The 18,353-nt window shown below is 42.3% G+C and overlaps 1 protein-coding gene across 1 annotated transcript in view; it reads right to left on the reverse strand.

Annotated features, from left to right (window-relative positions):
• si:ch211-1e14.1 (UPF0606 protein KIAA1549) overlaps window positions 1-18,353 on the reverse strand; it is a 58,233-nt gene that overhangs the window by 24,207 nt on the left and 15,673 nt on the right. Inside the window, exons 3-10 of the mRNA XM_034684880.1 lie at window positions 11,329-13,401; window positions 11,123-11,211; window positions 8,493-8,652; window positions 8,281-8,411; window positions 6,291-6,483; window positions 6,087-6,146; window positions 5,831-5,976; window positions 3,177-3,354 (exon numbers count right to left, since the gene is read on the reverse strand). Of these exons, the coding sequence (XP_034540771.1) occupies window positions 3,177-3,354; window positions 5,831-5,976; window positions 6,087-6,146; window positions 6,291-6,483; window positions 8,281-8,411; window positions 8,493-8,652; window positions 11,123-11,211; window positions 11,329-13,401 (3,030 nt within the window). The remainder of the gene's footprint in view (window positions 1-3,176; window positions 3,355-5,830; window positions 5,977-6,086; window positions 6,147-6,290; window positions 6,484-8,280; window positions 8,412-8,492; window positions 8,653-11,122; window positions 11,212-11,328; window positions 13,402-18,353) is intronic.

Raw genomic sequence — 18,353 nt, forward strand, 5'->3', positions numbered from 1 at the left:
CTCAAATGTTCCTATAAACATACAAAGAAACAGGAGGTGCTCTGATGAGGAGCTCATAAACAAGTTTAGTTATAATGAGAACTTTCTTCTCTTTTTAATGTCTCTCTGTGGTTACACCTTTTAACAGAGTTCACTGAAGAACAACTAGACTTTGAAAAGTAGCTTTCTGTGCTCCAATTTCCGTAACAGAGAAACAGAAAAGTTCCTGTAAATCACTGTATCTAAATTCAGACACAGAGCAAAGCAACTAAATAATGAAAGGAAAGAGAACATCCCCACAACTTCATGCCAGCAACGAGGACACTACAAAGACCAAAGCCCCTTTACACATGGAGCACACTCCTGACAGTTTCCTGACATTTCCAAGTTTGTGTGCATGAGTGAACAAAAAGTTTAAACTTGACTTTGAGCAGACTGTTTTATGCTGCCTCCTTTTGTGTCCCGCTCTAACACATCGATGGGCTGTCAGGGCATGGAATTGAAACACACACAAGGGACTGTTGTGTCAGTAGACATACAGATTATATTGTTGTCCTTGACTCATGCAAAACAATTACATTTAAAGTTAATAAAGCCCTCTTAACAGATTTTCCTGCCAGGCATGAGTGCTCGTAGTGGCTCTGACGTCAACTCTGCACTTACCTTTACCTTTAAAGGTGACATAATCATGCTGTTTTCATCAATATATATTGGTCTAAGAGGTCCCCAAAACATGTCTTTAAAGTTTATGCTCAAAAAAACACTTTGAAATCAGATTTTGGCATGCCTGAAAAGCCCTCTTCTTCAGTCCTCCTCAGAACACTCTGTTTTCTCTCTGACCACGCCCCCTCAGGAAGTGGATGTGCCCTCGGCTCTCCAGCACGTTGATCTAATGTTTACATGTTGGCTGAATATACACGGCTGCTCACAGATAGCGTTACTTCAACCCTCTGAATCTGATCCAGAATCTGATCCTGACGGAGAGGCGCCTGTAGCAGGACCTTTCTGAAGGATTGGTCATAGATTTAGTGTTTCTTGTTGTTTTATTTATCAGTATGTAGACGTGTGTCTTGGTACACAGCTACGAACATGTAGCTATGTGGCTATGCTAACTAGTGCTAGCACCTATCCATGATAAATAAAAATCATCCACTAGATCTTCAAATCTGCAGACGTGGGGAGTAAAACCGACCTCTGCCAGAAAGGCAGTGGGACCTTTTCTGAAGGATTGGTCACAGATTTAGTGTTTCTTGTTGTTTTATTTGTCAGTATGTCGACGTGTGTCTTGGTACACAGCTACAGCTACAACATGTAGCTATGTGGCTATGCTTATTAGCGCTAGCACTTATCCATGACAAATAAAAATCATCCACTAGATCTTCAAATCTGCAGACGTGAGGAGTAAAACCGACCTCTGCCAGAAAGGCAGCGGGACCTTTCTGAACGATTGGTCACAGATTTTGTGTTTCTTGTTGTTTTATTTGTCAGTATGTCGACGTGTGTCTTGGTTCACAGCTAAAGCTACGATATGTAGCTATGCTAACTAGCGCTGGCACTTATCCATGATAAATAAAAATCATCCACTAGATCTTCAAATCTGCAGACGTGGGGAGTAAAACCGACCTTTGTGTTTATTAAGACAGCCTACAACTAGCATGCCTCCCTCCTAAGCTCCTTGTTAGCACACACGTGTGCAGGGAATGAAAAACGGAGGGGGGATTCAGTATTATTTTATACAGTCTATGGGCTGAACAAGCTCTGAGCTCTGACTCTATGACAGACCGGATATTGTTGTTACGTAACAAAAACACGGAAGTCTGAAACGGCTCGTTTCACACACATTTACAGAAAGGTGTAGAAATCAAAACAGGGGCAGAATGGATTTTTTTAATTCTCGGGGGGTTTGTAGACATGCCAGGGACACATATTTCAGGTAGAGAACCATTAAAAACTCCATTTTGCATGATATGTCACCTTTAAGATGCATTATATATTGTTCAGTGAATCACATATCATGTTGTATCAATATGTGATTGTCTGGCAATTGATCAAGTATTGCAGAATCATGGTATCATTATATTTTCATTATCATGGGCTATGTATCAGGTATTGTACCTGGAATTCCCACCCCTAGTCAAGAACTATCCTTTACATCCTGGCCATCTCCGGATGCTCTGCAGAGACTTTAAAGTGGTGTATGTTTTAAAAATGGAAAAACTGCATTTGCACAAACCCAACACAGAGTAAATTTGAGAGAGTTTGGGGACCTTTTTTTTTGCCACAATGTAACATTAACCAGTCGTCGTGAGCCTAAACTTAAACCTCTTTCAACCAAGTATTCATGTCACCTTACCTCATTCCTGAGTTGTCACTTTAGTGATAACAATTTTGAAACACTATTTATGTATCTCTATGAGATGGAAGCACTTCTTTTGATTCTTTGGTTGTTGTTTTTCTCTCTGCTAATACATATCTGTACCATTTGTTTGTTTAATTAAGTGTGTTTCAACTAGTATTGTATAGTGTTCTGTTTCCAACATATTTGACTTTGTAAAATCAAAAAAAGAAAAAAGAACCATCTTTTACATCCTTGATCTTTGCTCAGTGTCACTAAATCCTCTTTCACAGTTTTCTAGAATTTTCAGGAGCTCTGCACCATGATGCTTGTTCACACGTGTCCCTCAAAGTGTGAAGTCCTCCTTTGACAGACATGGAGAGTTGGGGTTGAGAGACGAGTCTCTAGAGGCAGGACTTGACATCAAAAACACGCTGTGAAAGCTTCACTGTAATATTCACGACATGATGGCGGATGAAGCAAGAGAGACCGACACTGTTATGACGGCTTTCGTGTTTATTTCAATGCTACATGTAAACGGACAGATGTGCATACATCTTCTCTGTGCTCGTCTTGAAAAGGATTCCTCCTCTATGACATCAAATGCTTTAATGCATCCTGTTGCATGTCGCTCTTTCAGGTTTGCACCAGTCACATGTGAAATTTTCGGGCATATTTCCTGCAGTATTCTCACATCAGCTCCCTCGACTTTATACAGAAACCATACTAAGGGGGCTGGCAGAAAAAAGTCGAGGTAAATTCTGTCAATTTGCCTTCACTCATGCACCCCACCCACAAAATGTCAGAGAAGTTTCCAGAGGTTTTGTGTATATGTGGTTTCTACAATTCAAAAGGTACTCACGCTGTGCCAGAATGCCTTGGACGCGATACCCCAACACGATGGCAGCTCTTTGAACGTCTAAGCTGTTGAGAATGTTTGCCGCTTGATCTGCAGGCATCCTCTGACCACTGGGACCCTCTACAAAGTACACAACCTCCAGAGGATTGTCTGCACCCATCAGCCGGCTCGCACTGACAACCTGGGAGGTGAAAATGCAGAATATTATAGAGTGAGATCTCACCAACCATCATGCTGAAATTGGAGCATATCATTTTTCACGGATATGAAGATGACTTAAAAGTGACAGAGATAAATCCTGACAGGTTTCTGAACAAATATCAATAAATTATAACATGCAATGCCATTTAAAATGTAAAATTAGAATGTATATAAGAAGAGACATTAGAGGTGGCAATCCTGACAAAGGCTAAAATGACGAATATATCACATTTTTAGTCAAACAGACGACACATCTCATTTTCTAATCTACCCTCAAACGTTCATCATGTTGGAGCTATCTTTTTCAATTTACAGAGCGAATTCACTGAATATAAAAAATGCACATGCAAATATAAGTAGCTAACTCATGATGTATCAACTCATGATCTTTATAACCCATATAGAGTCTGCATTGAGTACATAGTCCTCCATGTTGTCTAATATGTGTGTGTGTGTGTGTGTGTGTGTGTGTGTGTGTGTGTGTGTGTGTGTGTGTGTGTGTGTGTGTGTGTGTGTGTGTGTGTGTGTGTGGGTGTGCAGTCTCCCTGTGGGTGCCCTGAGGCGCAGCAGTCTGCTGTCTGCATTACTGAAAAGAGTAAAGTGCGGGTCATGCCTGGGTTGACACAGAAAAACGGCTGGGCAGGCTCTGTCGTCCGGAGTCTAATCCACTCCATGCACGGTTATTAGAGTGGAAAGACGGGAGCGTGAATGTGTGTGTTATTGCACAACCCCGTTTCCACCTCCTCTTTATCTGTCTAGGCGGACTCATAAGGTATTCTCTCAGGTGACAACAACACACTGATTCTGTTTTGACGGTTCAGGGAGCCTGTTTGATTCATGCGTCTTTTATAATTGTGTGTGTTCAAGGTGGCAGGACAAAGATTTCTGCAGGAGTTCAGACACTTGTTCTCATTATCCAGCAGACACTCGGAGATAAGCCTTTGAAATGTAAGAAAACCCAATCTAGCGTCTGTGATGACAGTATCCTATCATGGCTGGAAGGAAGACGAGCACATAATAGGGCGTCTTTACAAAACACAAAATTGTGACTGTGAGAAACTAGCATATTGAAAGGAGGAGAGGATGACAAAGGCTTAAATTAGAGCTCTCATTTTAGCACATAGAAACTGAAGGATCATCACCAATAAGGTCCTCTGTCTTCATATGGGGGCAGCAATGCAGGAGGTAGAAAGGTCAAAAGAACAAGTCTGCTCCTCATCCAAAGATGAGATTCATCACACTGACAGCTCCCACTTTAAAGACCTTTTTTAAGCACTCCAACTTCCTGAGCTCACATCAAATATGCATCTCTCTCTCCCATAACAAGTCTCTTTTATCTGAGTGTTTTTCTCTCTCTATTCTTCTGATTTCAGGGTCCTTTTACCCTCTCTCTGTATCTCTCCCTCCATAATGTCTTCCCCTCAAAAACAGAGACACGGTCTTAATCATTCAACTGCAGGATACAGAGAGAGAAACAATTAATAATTGATCTGCTCTTAGCAGCTCTGAGGCTGGCAGGAGCTCACGTCAAGCAACAGGACCGGAGAAAACGAGGAAGAGGAGAAGGAACAAGGACTCGTGAGGTTGTGGTCTTCTGAGCGGCTTGCCCCTGGGATGAATGGGATGCTGTTGCCATGGAGACAGAGCCCTAGCCTGTCCCCTTTGAGAAGAGCTGAGCAGGTGTGGAGCAAACCCACAAAAGCTAGAGCCTGATTAGTAAAGCAGTAAGGCTTTCAGTGGTGACACACACTGCGACGCTCACATAATGAGGCCTCAGTGCTCAAACAAGGTAGTTAGAGAGAGCTTGCATCAGGAATTAATGATGTAAACGGGAAAAGAAGGAAGCTCTTTGAAGATGTGGTGAGTAATCCATTTACAAAAACGCCTGCACAAGTTGTGTTACGTAAAGCTCAGGGAATTAAAACTCTTAGTTTATGATATATCAAAAAAGAACTGCAGCGATATCTGGAACAAACATGAACATGTCTGTCTGCAACAAATAGCATGTTCCCAGAATATGCCGCTAAAGTTCAGACAGCCAGTCAGAATTTTTTTTACATATCCTGAAATGAACCTCACTGTTAAATCTTTTCACCCCCACATATTAATCTCCATTTTCAAATTCTACACAAACACGTGTGTGGCTAGTAAAGAGTGTTTATGTGTCGTGCGTGTGAGGTTATGGGTAAGAACGATCTTGCAGAAAAAGTTTAGGAAGCACTGATTGAACTTCTGCTGTTCCTGTTATATTTCAGGCACTGAAATCAAGTGATTTGCATTGATTCCTCATGCACTTCATACTGTATTAGCCACATGCGTTTTTGTAACGCATGCTTTGTAGAGCAATTCTGGAAAAATCTGTCTCTATCATTTCTTGTCTAACTCCCAAAGACACTGCAGATGTTAATAAGGTCCCTGATTTAAATACTGGATCAGTATTAAAGTAGATAACATACCTGAACACTGCTGTTTCCAACAGCGGTGGCTCTCTTAACACGTCTAACCAATCCCATCGCCTCCCCGAGTATAATGGCAACCCTGCGCTCCATGTTAGCTTGGAAAGTCCTCTCACCCACTTTCTGGTCCAGCACACCCAGGAGCACTACAAACACAATTTGGAAACAAGAAGACATGCCAGGAATCAACACAAAGAGTGGAGACTTTTGTAGCAGTAGCAGCTTTTCACCATGCCAAGAGCTAGGACTGTGATACCTGTTCTAACCCAGGAGGAGCGGAGCAGATGACTGGTGTTCAACTCTGGATAATGAAAAGCTGTGGAAAGAGTAAAACACGATGTTTGATCACTGCTGACAAGAATCAGAAAAGCATTTTGAATCCACAAGCTATTACAGTAAAGCCAATTTCAGAGGAAACATAAACAGCCAAAGTATAGAAACACAACTCTGTGCTACTCACGCTCAGCAATCTGCAGCACAGGAAAGCCCATGTAGTAGCTGAATTCCACTGTTGTGAACTTCATCAGAGCATTGCTGACCTCTGACCCCATCAGATAACCTTTTGACCCCCGAACAGTGAAGGTGATGTCCACCGGCTGCCTTGCTGGCTGTCGATCCTGATATTTAGGAGCAGCCGTGGTGATGTTTACAATCTGAAACATAGTCAGACAGAGATGTACGGCTCAGTGGACGATGATTGCTCAACTCAACTTACAAAGCATTTTCCATTTGCTGTTGATGCTTCTCGGAGAGCTTGTTGCCTCTTGCGATAAATGATTAGGTTCAGAGTCTGAGAATAACTGGCTTCAGTTACTGGAAAGAAGAACACCTGATTCACAAAATGAGTGCATGGCTTTTTCCCCTCCTAAACCTGTGCATGTGAGAGAATAAGACACTGTCTCATTCACAAAGCAAACAAAAGGGTTAAAAGCACAAAAACTGTGCTGCAGAGCAAATAGAGTCTCTGGCGTCTGGTGCTGTTAGCACGTTTGAATTAGTTGTTATGAATTCAACAAACCTCATTAAAAGAAATGTCTCATTCACAAACACCAGTGTAAACAAACAGTGTAAGATTAATATATCTGTACATAAAGCCTGTTAATATTATTATCATGATTAAGTGTGCTACATGACCGGCTGGGGGGTCTGGGACACTTCTGTTTCCCTGTGGGCGCTGATGAAGTCACTGATTGCCACCTGTCCAGCCGGACTCCACTGATGCAGCTGGCCAATCAGCAGCAGAGAAGCTCAGTGTCAGTCGCTCCTGCTGTTAGCTGCATATGCAGTTTCTTACTTAAGAGGTTTGTGAATGGAAGTTGGATATAGGTAAGTTGGGATACTCTTACATTTTGCACTTACATAGTCAACGTTTGTTAGACACACTAGGTCAGTGTGGTCTGTGTCACCCTTGTACAAGCCCGTCAGGTCTGCAGTTTGTGGGTCTTTTATTTTGGAAGCAGAGGATAGTCAGGCCTGGTTTCAAATCAGTCTGGGGCTCACTTGCACACTTGTGAGGCGATGGTTTGGAGCATATAGCAGGGGCATGGAGTGCATACATGTGGCAATGGGAAGCCACAATCCATTCTTAGTGGATTCCCCCAAAGTGTGTCTTATTTCAGTTTGCTAGTCTTTAATAAAATGTTTCCTTTCTGCAACAAACGCTGTGTTAACACAAACTTTAAAGGCCAAAATGCATTCATCGGTGTAACAGGATTACACAAAACTCACAAAACTCTATAGAAGCCAACTAAGCCATAGCAAATAATCGCTGTATTAACTATCTGTAAGCTTCTTAATACTCAACAACCAGAGCATGACCTCCTTAAAGGAGCAGTTTCCAGTGAAGTGTCCCCGGGTTCATGAGTGATGGTTAGACTGAGAAACTGAAGGACAGACTACAGACAGAGCTCTCCTGTGTTTTTAAAGGAAACTTAAGACAGAACTTTTAAATCTGGCTTTTAATTAAGAGTGATTTCTGTGTTATAGTGAAACTTTTTATTGACTTTACAACAGTTCTATTTGGGGTATTTATTTAGTTTTATTCAACTTTTACTGGTTTTAATTGATTTTACTTACTTTTATTTACTATTTTGATTTTTGTATTATTTATTTTTGTTCTTTTATACCATTTTTAATTTTCTAATATTATTTTAACTGTCTCTGTGAATTTCTCTTTTTATGCTCCTTCTGTTGTGAAGCCCTACTGGCAATGAAAAAATTTTTTCCCTTCTTTTTCAGAAGGCAGATCACGCATTATCTTAACTGGTGTATGTAGTTAAGCTATAGTTCCTCTGAAAGTTAGCAGCTCTAGCAGACAGGGGTATAATTTAGATGGCTGAAGATTATTTGCAGTGCCTCCTCCAGCTTTGAGCTGCAAAGCCACAACATAACTTATGAGAATAAAGCTGAAGCTGGGCTACTAATGCTTCCCTGCACTTGATTCCACTCACCTGCACAGTGAAGTTCGTTGACTCCCTTGAGCGTCGACGCATCTCTGCAAAGGCCATGGTCAAACCTTTCTCAATGCTCTCACTGAAGTTGCAGAGGCGCACATCTATGTGACTGGGGACAAACTGCAGCACTGCACAGAGTGGGGACAGTGATAGTCTTAGACAGGGTCTAAAAACTAGACTTTATCACAGCCTGTTGAAAGATCACTTACCTGTGTGGATTTGAAATTTACGGTCTGGTGTTGTCCAGTTGGGAGACACAGACAGGAAGCGGCGCCCAGACCTCCGCAGAGCGTTGATGACAGATATGGCTGTGTATACAACTGGACCAGACACCACCCGGAACGTAAACTTTGGTGGTGGATCCACAACCTTGAAACGAAAAAGAACATGTAACCCTATCACTCATTGGAGAGTTTCACTCAGAGCTCAGAGTGTCAAATAAACAGCTTATGTTTTAAAAGGTCATCTCAGCCTTCGGGATCTTGATGTGACTTCTCCCCCGGGTTGTTTATCTTAGAAATACCGATATGAAACTCAGGAAGTGCTCTGGCCTTCATGGTTCATCTGCACGACTGTAATGTACACACACACAAACTCACACACAAACACAGTACATATACACACACACACATACCAGCCTACATGGATAGTGTAGACAGCCAGTGTGCCACAGTCAAAGGTATGTCAATATGAGTCCTAAACTATGAATGGCTACTTGCCGTGTCAGAGGCAGGACTTGTATTCAAATTAAGTGTTTGAACTTTGTCGTAGGCTGCTAGTAATTTTCTTTTCATATCAGTGGAGCACATTTTTTTATGTCAGTACTTTAAATTGTGACTTTGAACATTTATCTTCCTTCCAAGCCCTTAAATAAGTTTGATCTGCTCATTTTCAGGCTTCATATCATCCCTTTGATGGCTCTGTAGCAGCTTTACGTGATTTACAGCTCAAAAAGTTATTTCCTTATCTCAGACTGTTGTTTTTTAAAACCCTCATTTCAGTCTGTCTGAAAAGTTTCATTTCACCTCCAGCAATCCAGAAGCCTCCTTCACTGTTGCCACACTACAAGTCATCGTCATGAGTTAACCTGTATTTCTGTTTCTGTTGACCCTGAATCTCATCTAGACAGTTTGTAAAAGGACTAAAAAAAATCTGCAGCTACAAAAAACAGAGCAGGATGTTTCTGTTTGATAAGTTTTATATTTTTTATGATCTTATACGAAGATTTTCCAATCTGTGATGTCACAATTTGCTCAAATCTTAAATGTAATTCTGGTTCAACAAGCAGTTCAGAGCAGTCTGCAGTCTCCAACACATGCTTACCTCACAGTTTGAAACTTTGCCCATGTTTAGTATTGGCACCTATCATTTTATGTTTTTAATTATGAAAAAGCACAATACCACCAAAAAATACCCAAAAAAAGAAAGCCTTATTTAATTTTGTGCATTGCCTTTACACTGCTTGGCAGTACCTGCATCCAAATGGACTTGAAGCACTTTGTTACTCTTACTGATCTTGTTTCCTCTTGTCAAGATCTTTGCTTGTGTTGTTCTTGTTCTCGTATGTACGTCGCTTTGAATAAAAGCGTCTGCTAAGTGACATTGTAACATTGTAAAATTGTAACCACCTCTGTGTATATGATACTTGGGATGTTTATATGTTGCCACTTTGTTGTGTTATGTTACAGAGTTTAAAAAATTATTCACAGGAACATCATGGAGCGACATCAAGCAGGCAACTTGAGCTGCACTGATTTCATACCTGACATGCATCATCCACACAATCACATGACAAACACATCCTCCCAATCTGGTGTATTTAAGCTGCACGGTTTCCTGTCTCTACCTCTGCTCCGCTGCAGCCATCACTGCCCTGCACAAGTGCGGCGCTTTAACTTTCAGCCCCACCAACATCCTAGCATCCACCAAGCGGCAACCTCCGGTCTAAAAATATGAGTCAATGCGGAAGTGTTAAAAGCTGCAGTTCATCGAGGATCCGCTTGAGGCTGGCTCCGGAAGTACCGGAAGTCACATACACATGAATGGGGAAAAGACGATCTTTGCAGCATTAATAAACATGTTTACAGCCTGGTACAAAAGATGAGTGTAGTCTGAATAGCTAATTTCTCGATGTCCTCTCACTGTGAGAGGGGTGAATTTTTTTCTAATTCGGTAATTTAGAAGATATTGAGATTACTAGTCTTCCAATGAGAGGCACAGCTGCCTGCAGGAACACTGCAGCTGTTGGCTAGGAGGCTCAAAGCCCGCCTCTTTACGTCACACTGGCTCGACAGAAGCAATATGGCTGCCGCAGCCGATTGGTCTCAAAACAGCTCTTCAGAAACAGATGGGTGACGTCACGGATCCTACGTCCATATTTTTTACAGTCTATGGCATCCACGTGCAGGCTACGACTCTAAGACATTACCTCATCAAATCACTTTTTCTGCATTCAAAATATAAAACTGCAAGGAGTAAGGTCAGAGGCTAGACAACAAACACTGCTACAGTAAATATTTCAAACCATAAAAATGTGACTTGTCTAACTGAACTGTTTGATACTTCAATTTTAGCCGTTAAAGGATAAGTCTTCACAGAGAGGGTACATAAATGCTATGTATTTGTGTGTATGTGGTTGTGCTCATACTTCATGCCACCCCTGCCCCAACTGCACCCCCAGGCCAAAAATTCTGAGCAGGTCCTGTCTTATCAAGCAGGATCTCTTTCACACCATTTTGTGTCAGTGTTTTCATGTGACGTACTTTTTATTTGAGCATGGTAACACCTATGCTCTATTTTCTTAAATAAGCCCTCTTAACTTCTATTGAGTCAAATTTACCTGCAGCTCCACTGACTTGTTGAATTCCACTTTCAGTATGTCCCTCACTTGTGTTTTGGCGTAACCAACAGTGGCTGCAGAAGGGAAACCTTGGAAAGAAAGCACGAGAAGCATTATTCTTATTCCAATTTTTGAAAAGCCCGATATCTGTCTTATATTTCAAAGTCAAATCAAAGTTGAAGCCACAGTTTGAAACACAAACCTACCTATTTTCACTAAATAAGCAGGTTTCTCTGGGCTGCAGAGGTACTGCCTCGATGTCGTCGCTGTGGTTGTGGTCCTTTCCCTGGTCGTTGCGATGATGTTGACGCTTGCTGAGGCCTCAGTGGTGGCAGTAGCTATAGCTGTGGCTTGATGAGAAGTAGTAGTGGCAGATTTAGTTGTGGGCACAGCAGAAACTGTAATAGCTTCACTGCTAGTTGGAATCAAGGTCACTGTGGCTGGGATGTCAGTTCCATCTTCAGTAACCCCCTCATCACTTAGCAAGACCGGGGGGAGCACAGAGACATTAGATGAGGGTTCAGTAAAGAGATAAGTTACATTGAGAGTTGGTTCTGTTGTATAAGCTGAGTCTGTTGATGGTGCAGGAGCAGTGGTGTTGGCAGCAGGTGAGGTGGGGAGAGGGGAGAAGGCTACGGTTGCAGTTAAGACAGGAGTGATGGATTCTGTGACGAACCAGTGGACATCTGTCAGAGAGGAAGACAACTTTGCATCGTCTGCCAGCAAAGGCGTTGCAGTGGGTAGCATAGCCTCTGTGGATGCAGTGCTATCAAAGCCGACAGTCAGTGTAGATGCTGACCAGTACGTGGGGGACACCTGACCTCCCCAGGTGGACGAGGAGAGATCAAGGAAGTGGCTTGGGACTATGGAGGGATCCAGAAAAGGCTCAGATGCATTGGTCAGTTGAGGAGTCTCCTCTGTGGTTGATTCGATTTGAGGCTCGAATCCTGATGAATCACTGGAGGACTCATCCTCAGTCACTTTGCTGTCATTGCTGAGGCCGCTGGTTGTTGTCATATCTGTAGCATTGATGGACACCATGGTTATGTTTCCTCTTTGCTCAGCTCTGTTGTCTGAGTTGTTGATCTCCTTGGTAGACTGAATGGTGTAATACTCCAGGCTGTTCATGTCAGGTAAGAGGACGTCTGTGGGTTGAATGGTGAAGGTGTCAGGCCATTCTATGTCCGATGCATCAGGTATATCACTGTTTACGGCAGGAGTAGGATCCAGTGTGTAGTGAACTGAGGAGGAAAAGGACGAAGGGTTGATGGTTGTAGTTGGAACAATGGTGCTGTATGATGTCATGGCACTGAGAGAAGGTGTGACGTAATGAGGAAGCATGGATGAAGGTGATATTCCCACTCTGGAGGGGAAGGATGTATCGTAGCTTTCTGTGTAGTCCTCGGTCTCATACGAGTCAGAGGGAATCTTAGTGACTAAAGAGTAGTCCTCTCCATCTGGATTTAGGAAGGACATTGTCTCCAAGTAGTCCCCAGACCCCCAGTCCAGATCCATGGTGTTGGACGGGTAGAAGTCATCTGGAAGGACCAGTGTGGGCTCAGATGAAGGTGATGTATGGTAAGGGACAATGAAAGGCACATTGTAGCCAGGGGCCAGAATCTCCTCTGGGTTTCGCTGCATGTTGATATCATAAGCTAGCTTAAATTCTTCAGAGGGGGCACTACTCGGGCTCAGTCGGTAAGGTTCGTCTGCTGGAGACTCTGCCAAATCCAGATCAGGCGGCTCAAGAGGCTGATCAGATAGCAGGGTTGTGATTGTCGGTGTTTGATTCAATGCATCACCCTGTTTGTTGTTAAACAGTGCTGCTCCTTGCTGTGGGGTCGTTGACCTCGCAGAGGGGCTTAACGATGCTGTGGATGTATTTGACTCTGGCTGAAGCTGGAATCTTGTTGGCGTTGGAGAGAGAGGGGAAGATTGCTTGGCAGAATCTGTCATGGCCTCCTTCCAGCCTGTAGAGGGCTTAAAACTAGACCCCAACACAGGTTCAGAGGGGCTTAATGACGGAGTAGGAAGAGGATGTGGCTCATCTGCAAGGAGGTCTCTCGCCATGAAGGATTTGTAGTTTTCAGAGGTAACAGTTTCAGCTGTCCCAGCTTCATGGTTTGGTTCAGAGATGGATGGCAGGGCACCAGGTGAGTCTGGGCTCTTAAAGGCAGTGTAATGTGAGGCTGGTAAGGCTGATGGTGATGACCCTGTTGAGCTTGGAACATCTCCAAGAAATCCCACAGGATGCAGAGTGGAGTCTGACAGAGATGGATCTGCAGTGGAAAGAAAGAGAGAAAGCTGCAGTTAATGTTGAATGACAGATTCATGGTTGTATAAAACAGGGGTGGGGTGAGACTGTGATTAAAATAAATCTGCATGTTTTAGCTGTCATTATTCACAAACTTGAACTGATTTCATTTACTAAAAGTGAATTGGACCATCTCTTCTCTTTACAAATTCTAGAGGCAAACATTTCCTGTCAATCTGTTCTCTTTTAGGTTTAATCAACATAACATCATCAGCATAAAAATCAGACAAATCCTGCACTTTCATTGCCCAGCAGAAAGGCAGAAAGAGACCCAACATGACTTTGCGTGACAGACAAGTAGGCACCACTCACTAAGCTGTATTGCACAACTGGACATGGAAAACAATGGCACAACATTGATGGAATAACTTTAATAGAAAAAAAAACGTGTTTGGCATCCCGGGCTGCTAAATGGCCAAAATGAAAATTGATCGGAGAGGAAACAGCAAAATATATTGAATCTCCTCACGAGGGTGTTTTATGGGAGAAGCATTCATCCGAACATGCGTCATTGGAGGACTGGTCACCTCTAGGGCAGAGGTCACTGTGGTAAAAAGACTTTACAGTCCAACATGATCCCTGACTGAATCTGTAGGAAGAGCTGTGGTTACTTTAGGGTATTAAGTGTAACCCTGGCCTAAATTTAGAAACAATCAATACTATATGGACGGATGATATGACCTGCAAGCACTGACACAATAGAATTCGAGACCTATGAAATTGAGGATGGTTGACCAGAAAACACAAATTATGAAGCCTGCACATTTAACTGTTCTCCCAACAGCCCACTGACATATAATGCTTGACTTTGTGCTTGTTGACTCCTGAGATTCCATCCAATGTTGTGTTTGCTGTTTTTTTGTTGGTTTTTTTTGTATTCAATGCTGCTCACACGTGCCTTAAATTGCCCCCCGGGGACAGATAAAGTTTTTTTTAATTGAATTTGAATTGAATTAAAGTGGAGCCATTTATCCTAAGGAAAATACCCATATGGGAGGGTAGGGAAAACATTAAAGAGCCATACCAGCTACAACACCCAGGGTTTAGAAATGAAGCCAACGCAGAAGTACAAAAACCCTGTAGTTCCATGAGTACAAACTGGTACAGAAAATGTTTTTTGTTTCATCATTTTGGACAACAAGGAGGGGTACATTTTTGAACAACCCATCTGTGTTGATCATATTAAGGGTAAGAGCGATTTAGAGGTTTGATGTGGCTGACAGTTGGGGGAAGAGCAGATGTTCATGGAGGTCAGACTCTGGGCTTATCTTCACCTCTTTGATGGTTTCTGGATGAGCTGGAAGTCAGTTGGAGTCAGCATTTCCAATATGGTGACTGCCATAAAACGCCTCGTAGCACTCATTCAGAAACCAATGGGGGACATCGATGACACTAGGTGCACATTTCATACAGTCCAGAGTAAGACCTACCAGCGACAATGAGGAATCATTCCTCTTCACTTCCACTTATGAACTACGGTAACATGCTGACAGGTACAAACTGACCATACATCCAAAATATCCTCAATGGTCTCAGCCATTTACTGTTCTCTTGGGAAAATGTCTCCAATGCTTTTTTATGATACCTCTCTTTGGAGTGATGGATGGTGCAATTTCATGCTCATCAGCTCAGCCTCTTACAAACAACAGTAAAGTCCTTAAGGGTGACATTAGACCAGCTAAAATACAGAAATGGCAAATGTGGCTTATGCAACATCTTTCCAACTTAGTTTGAGCGCCAAAGGCCGTTCTTTCCATATTGCATAACACAGTGCATCATGCATGATTTAATTTGGGGAGTGAGTTGATTACATGGTGAGGGTCTAACTTGTTTGAAAAAAAGCTGCATGAGCCTAGGGGACGGGAATAGACTGGCTCTTTAATAATTCATGATAATGGGTCTTTTAACAGTTCATTGTAATGGTATAAGCTTGCCTCTCTTATATGCATAGATGTGTCCATACATTTTCTATAAGGATATTATCCAAAGAGAAGTAGAAGTTACATGACCCTTCTAAAAGACACCTTCATACAGAAGCTGTAGGAAGATAAAAAAGGATGGATAAAGAGAGATACGTTAAGGAGCTTGCTGACTTTAAAGAAGATGCATGTTAGGATCTTAGGATTTCAGATAAACAAAAGTAAATCATAAGGCATGCAAAGAGAGTTTAAGTGAATAAGTAAACCACATCAAGGACTAAATATGGATTAATCTAGTTAGAAAAGCTCTGCACAGATTGCATGTCTTGAATTTGTTCATGACAGTAGTTCTTAATCAGAGCAAAACTTCAAAAGACCTATTACTGCCATCGCCTGAAGCAAACCACCAAAAGCTTCTACACAGTGACTCAGCAGCTGCTGGTGGTGTTGCAGCTCTTTGTAGTGAACCAAAGCTCTGCAGAATCACACACACATGAAAACAGCTGCAGAATCAGCTGAGGAAGAGGACTATATTTAACACTGGGAGCACAGTACAGATCAGTTATAAAAAGCATAAATAAAAGAGAATCAACTTCTGGAGCGTCATCTTCAATTTACTGCATCGCTTCACACAAGGAGACTGCCTCTGGTTGGCCCGGGAGAAAACTCCCAACTTAATTACAGCCTACACTGGTACCTTAATTCAGTCAACATGCTATTCAACAGAGCACATTTGAAAGGAGTTGGAAAGATGAAGCCAAGTCTGTCTAAAGGCTCGTCTGTGCTGCACATTCTCCAAACTGCCACACAGCTCCCTGTCTACAGAGCCAAGTGTTTGAACCCACAGGGACGTATCACAGCTGGGCAGATAGACACAGTCTTAGCACATTCACTGCAGACAAAATAATGTTCTTTACCTTAACATGGGGAAACTAAATGCTGCTTTTGACAGGATGTTTACTGCTGGCCTGATTTTTCACTCCAAGAAGCTAGTAGTTAGTATGCATATCTCTGTTCACTGCAACATAGATTATACTTATCAACTCTGCATTACATTTTGCATTTGACTAAAGAAAAACAGGCTACATCTTTTTAAGGCTCAGACAAAGACAAAACAGACGAGCTCTGCAGGAGGCCTTGTTTGTCCGAAAAACACGCTGATGTTTGAGGTCGTTCTGTGGTATGTGACCCCAAAATGTCGCCTCATCTCAGCACCCCCCGACAGTGACACCCCGATCCCTTTGTAGTCACATTTAGGACGATTAAACATGCGTGAATGGATAACAAAACATCGAAAACATCCAGCTAATCAAGACAAAGACTATCATTACAGGGAAATTGATGCTAATCCTGATATTCATACTAATGATGAATGTTTTATGAATTATGAAACATACATTTTTACATCTTCATAAAAAATATAAACCTTCACAGCAATAAATCTATACTACTTTTGAAATATAATGTAAATTGAACAAGTCAAAATTTAACTTTGAATCTAGAGAGACTCTGCCGGACATCCATAATTAATCAGCGAGCTCACTCTTTCTACCTGCTGGCTCATCTCAGGTAATGACAGTCAGAGTACGACAGACAGCAGCCATGAACTGAGCTGATGAGAGTGGACTGAGCCGGTGTTGACATTACAATGAGCAGAAATTGACAAAGGCCTTCAAGGCTAAGCAGCAATGCCACCTGTCCCCTGGAAACATGAGCATGTCACACTCGGCTGGACGGGCATTGTTGGATCTGTCTGAGAGATGAGGCACTGGGACCCATGCGGAGCGAGACCTTTAAATATCAGGTCACAAGAGCATAAATCGAGAGACCTCGCAGCTCTCCAGCTTCATCCTTCTTTCTCAGTCTGTCACTTTTTCTCTTAGGGCTCATAAAAATGACTCCAGTTGCAGGGTCAGCGTGTGGTTGTATTCATGGTGTTTAGAAGACGTAAATAAGTCTAGTTCATAATAGATTCGATCTGGAATTCAAGGGTAAACTCAACGTGTGTTCTAGCTCTGAAAGCTTTGAATGGCGTGGCATCTCAACAACTTTCTGAAATGCTCACTGGTTACGGCCCAATCAGATCCCTCAGATCTTCATGTGTTGACCTTCTAAATGTAAAATGGTACTTATAAAGCGCTTTTCTAGTCTTTCTGACCACTCAAATTGCTTTCACATTCACCGATTCAGACAACATTCACTCACTGATAGCAGAGGCTGCTATTGTAAGGGACCATCAGTATTAGCTAATCTCATTCATACACATTAACACACTGCTGAACAACATCGGGAGCAGTTGATTAGCGGTTTCGATCCCAGCTCCCGCAGTCATGAAGTCACTGAACTAGGGCTGCCAAGATTAGTCGACTAGTCGTTGACAATTTTGATCGTCAACGACTTATTTAATAATCAACGTCATCGTTTATTTTTTGAAGCTTTGTTTTTCTCTCGAAACTGCCGCTGTACCTCCCGCTGTCTTGTCTGCCTTTCTGTCCTTGCGCAGTAGGGGTAATCGGGGTCAGCCGTGATGTCACCGGAAAAGTTATGCCCAAACAGTATCATGGCTAGCCGGCTAAGGAGCTCGAAAGTTTGGGAGCATTTTTCCAAAATAAAACAGAAGAACATGCAATGCAAAATCTGCAAGGCAGAACTTGCCTGGCAGTACGACGGCGATGCACGAGCATCTGAAAAGGAAACACGTCGTGGCTGATTCAATTTCTGTCGAAGAGGGACAGTCGACTCGGTAAGCTAATTGGCTAGTTAGCTGCTAACATTAACGTCATCTGTGAGCTATTTACCTAGTATTCATAGTGCAACTATACATAGTGCATAGTTTTTGGTTCCATTTTACAATGCACTAAACATTTACAGCTAAAAATGTTTAAGGCCAGAGTTGTGCCTTAATTTTATTTTTTACATTAAAAAATGTCAGAAATGCTGCTACAAGCTGCAAAGTTCATTAAAAGTTGAATGAACTATTATCTTAATTGTCTGTATT

Source organism: Notolabrus celidotus, chromosome 6 (genome assembly GCF_009762535.1).
Source record: "Notolabrus celidotus isolate fNotCel1 chromosome 6, fNotCel1.pri, whole genome shotgun sequence".
Classification (NCBI taxonomy): Eukaryota; Metazoa; Chordata; class Actinopteri; order Labriformes; family Labridae; genus Notolabrus; species Notolabrus celidotus.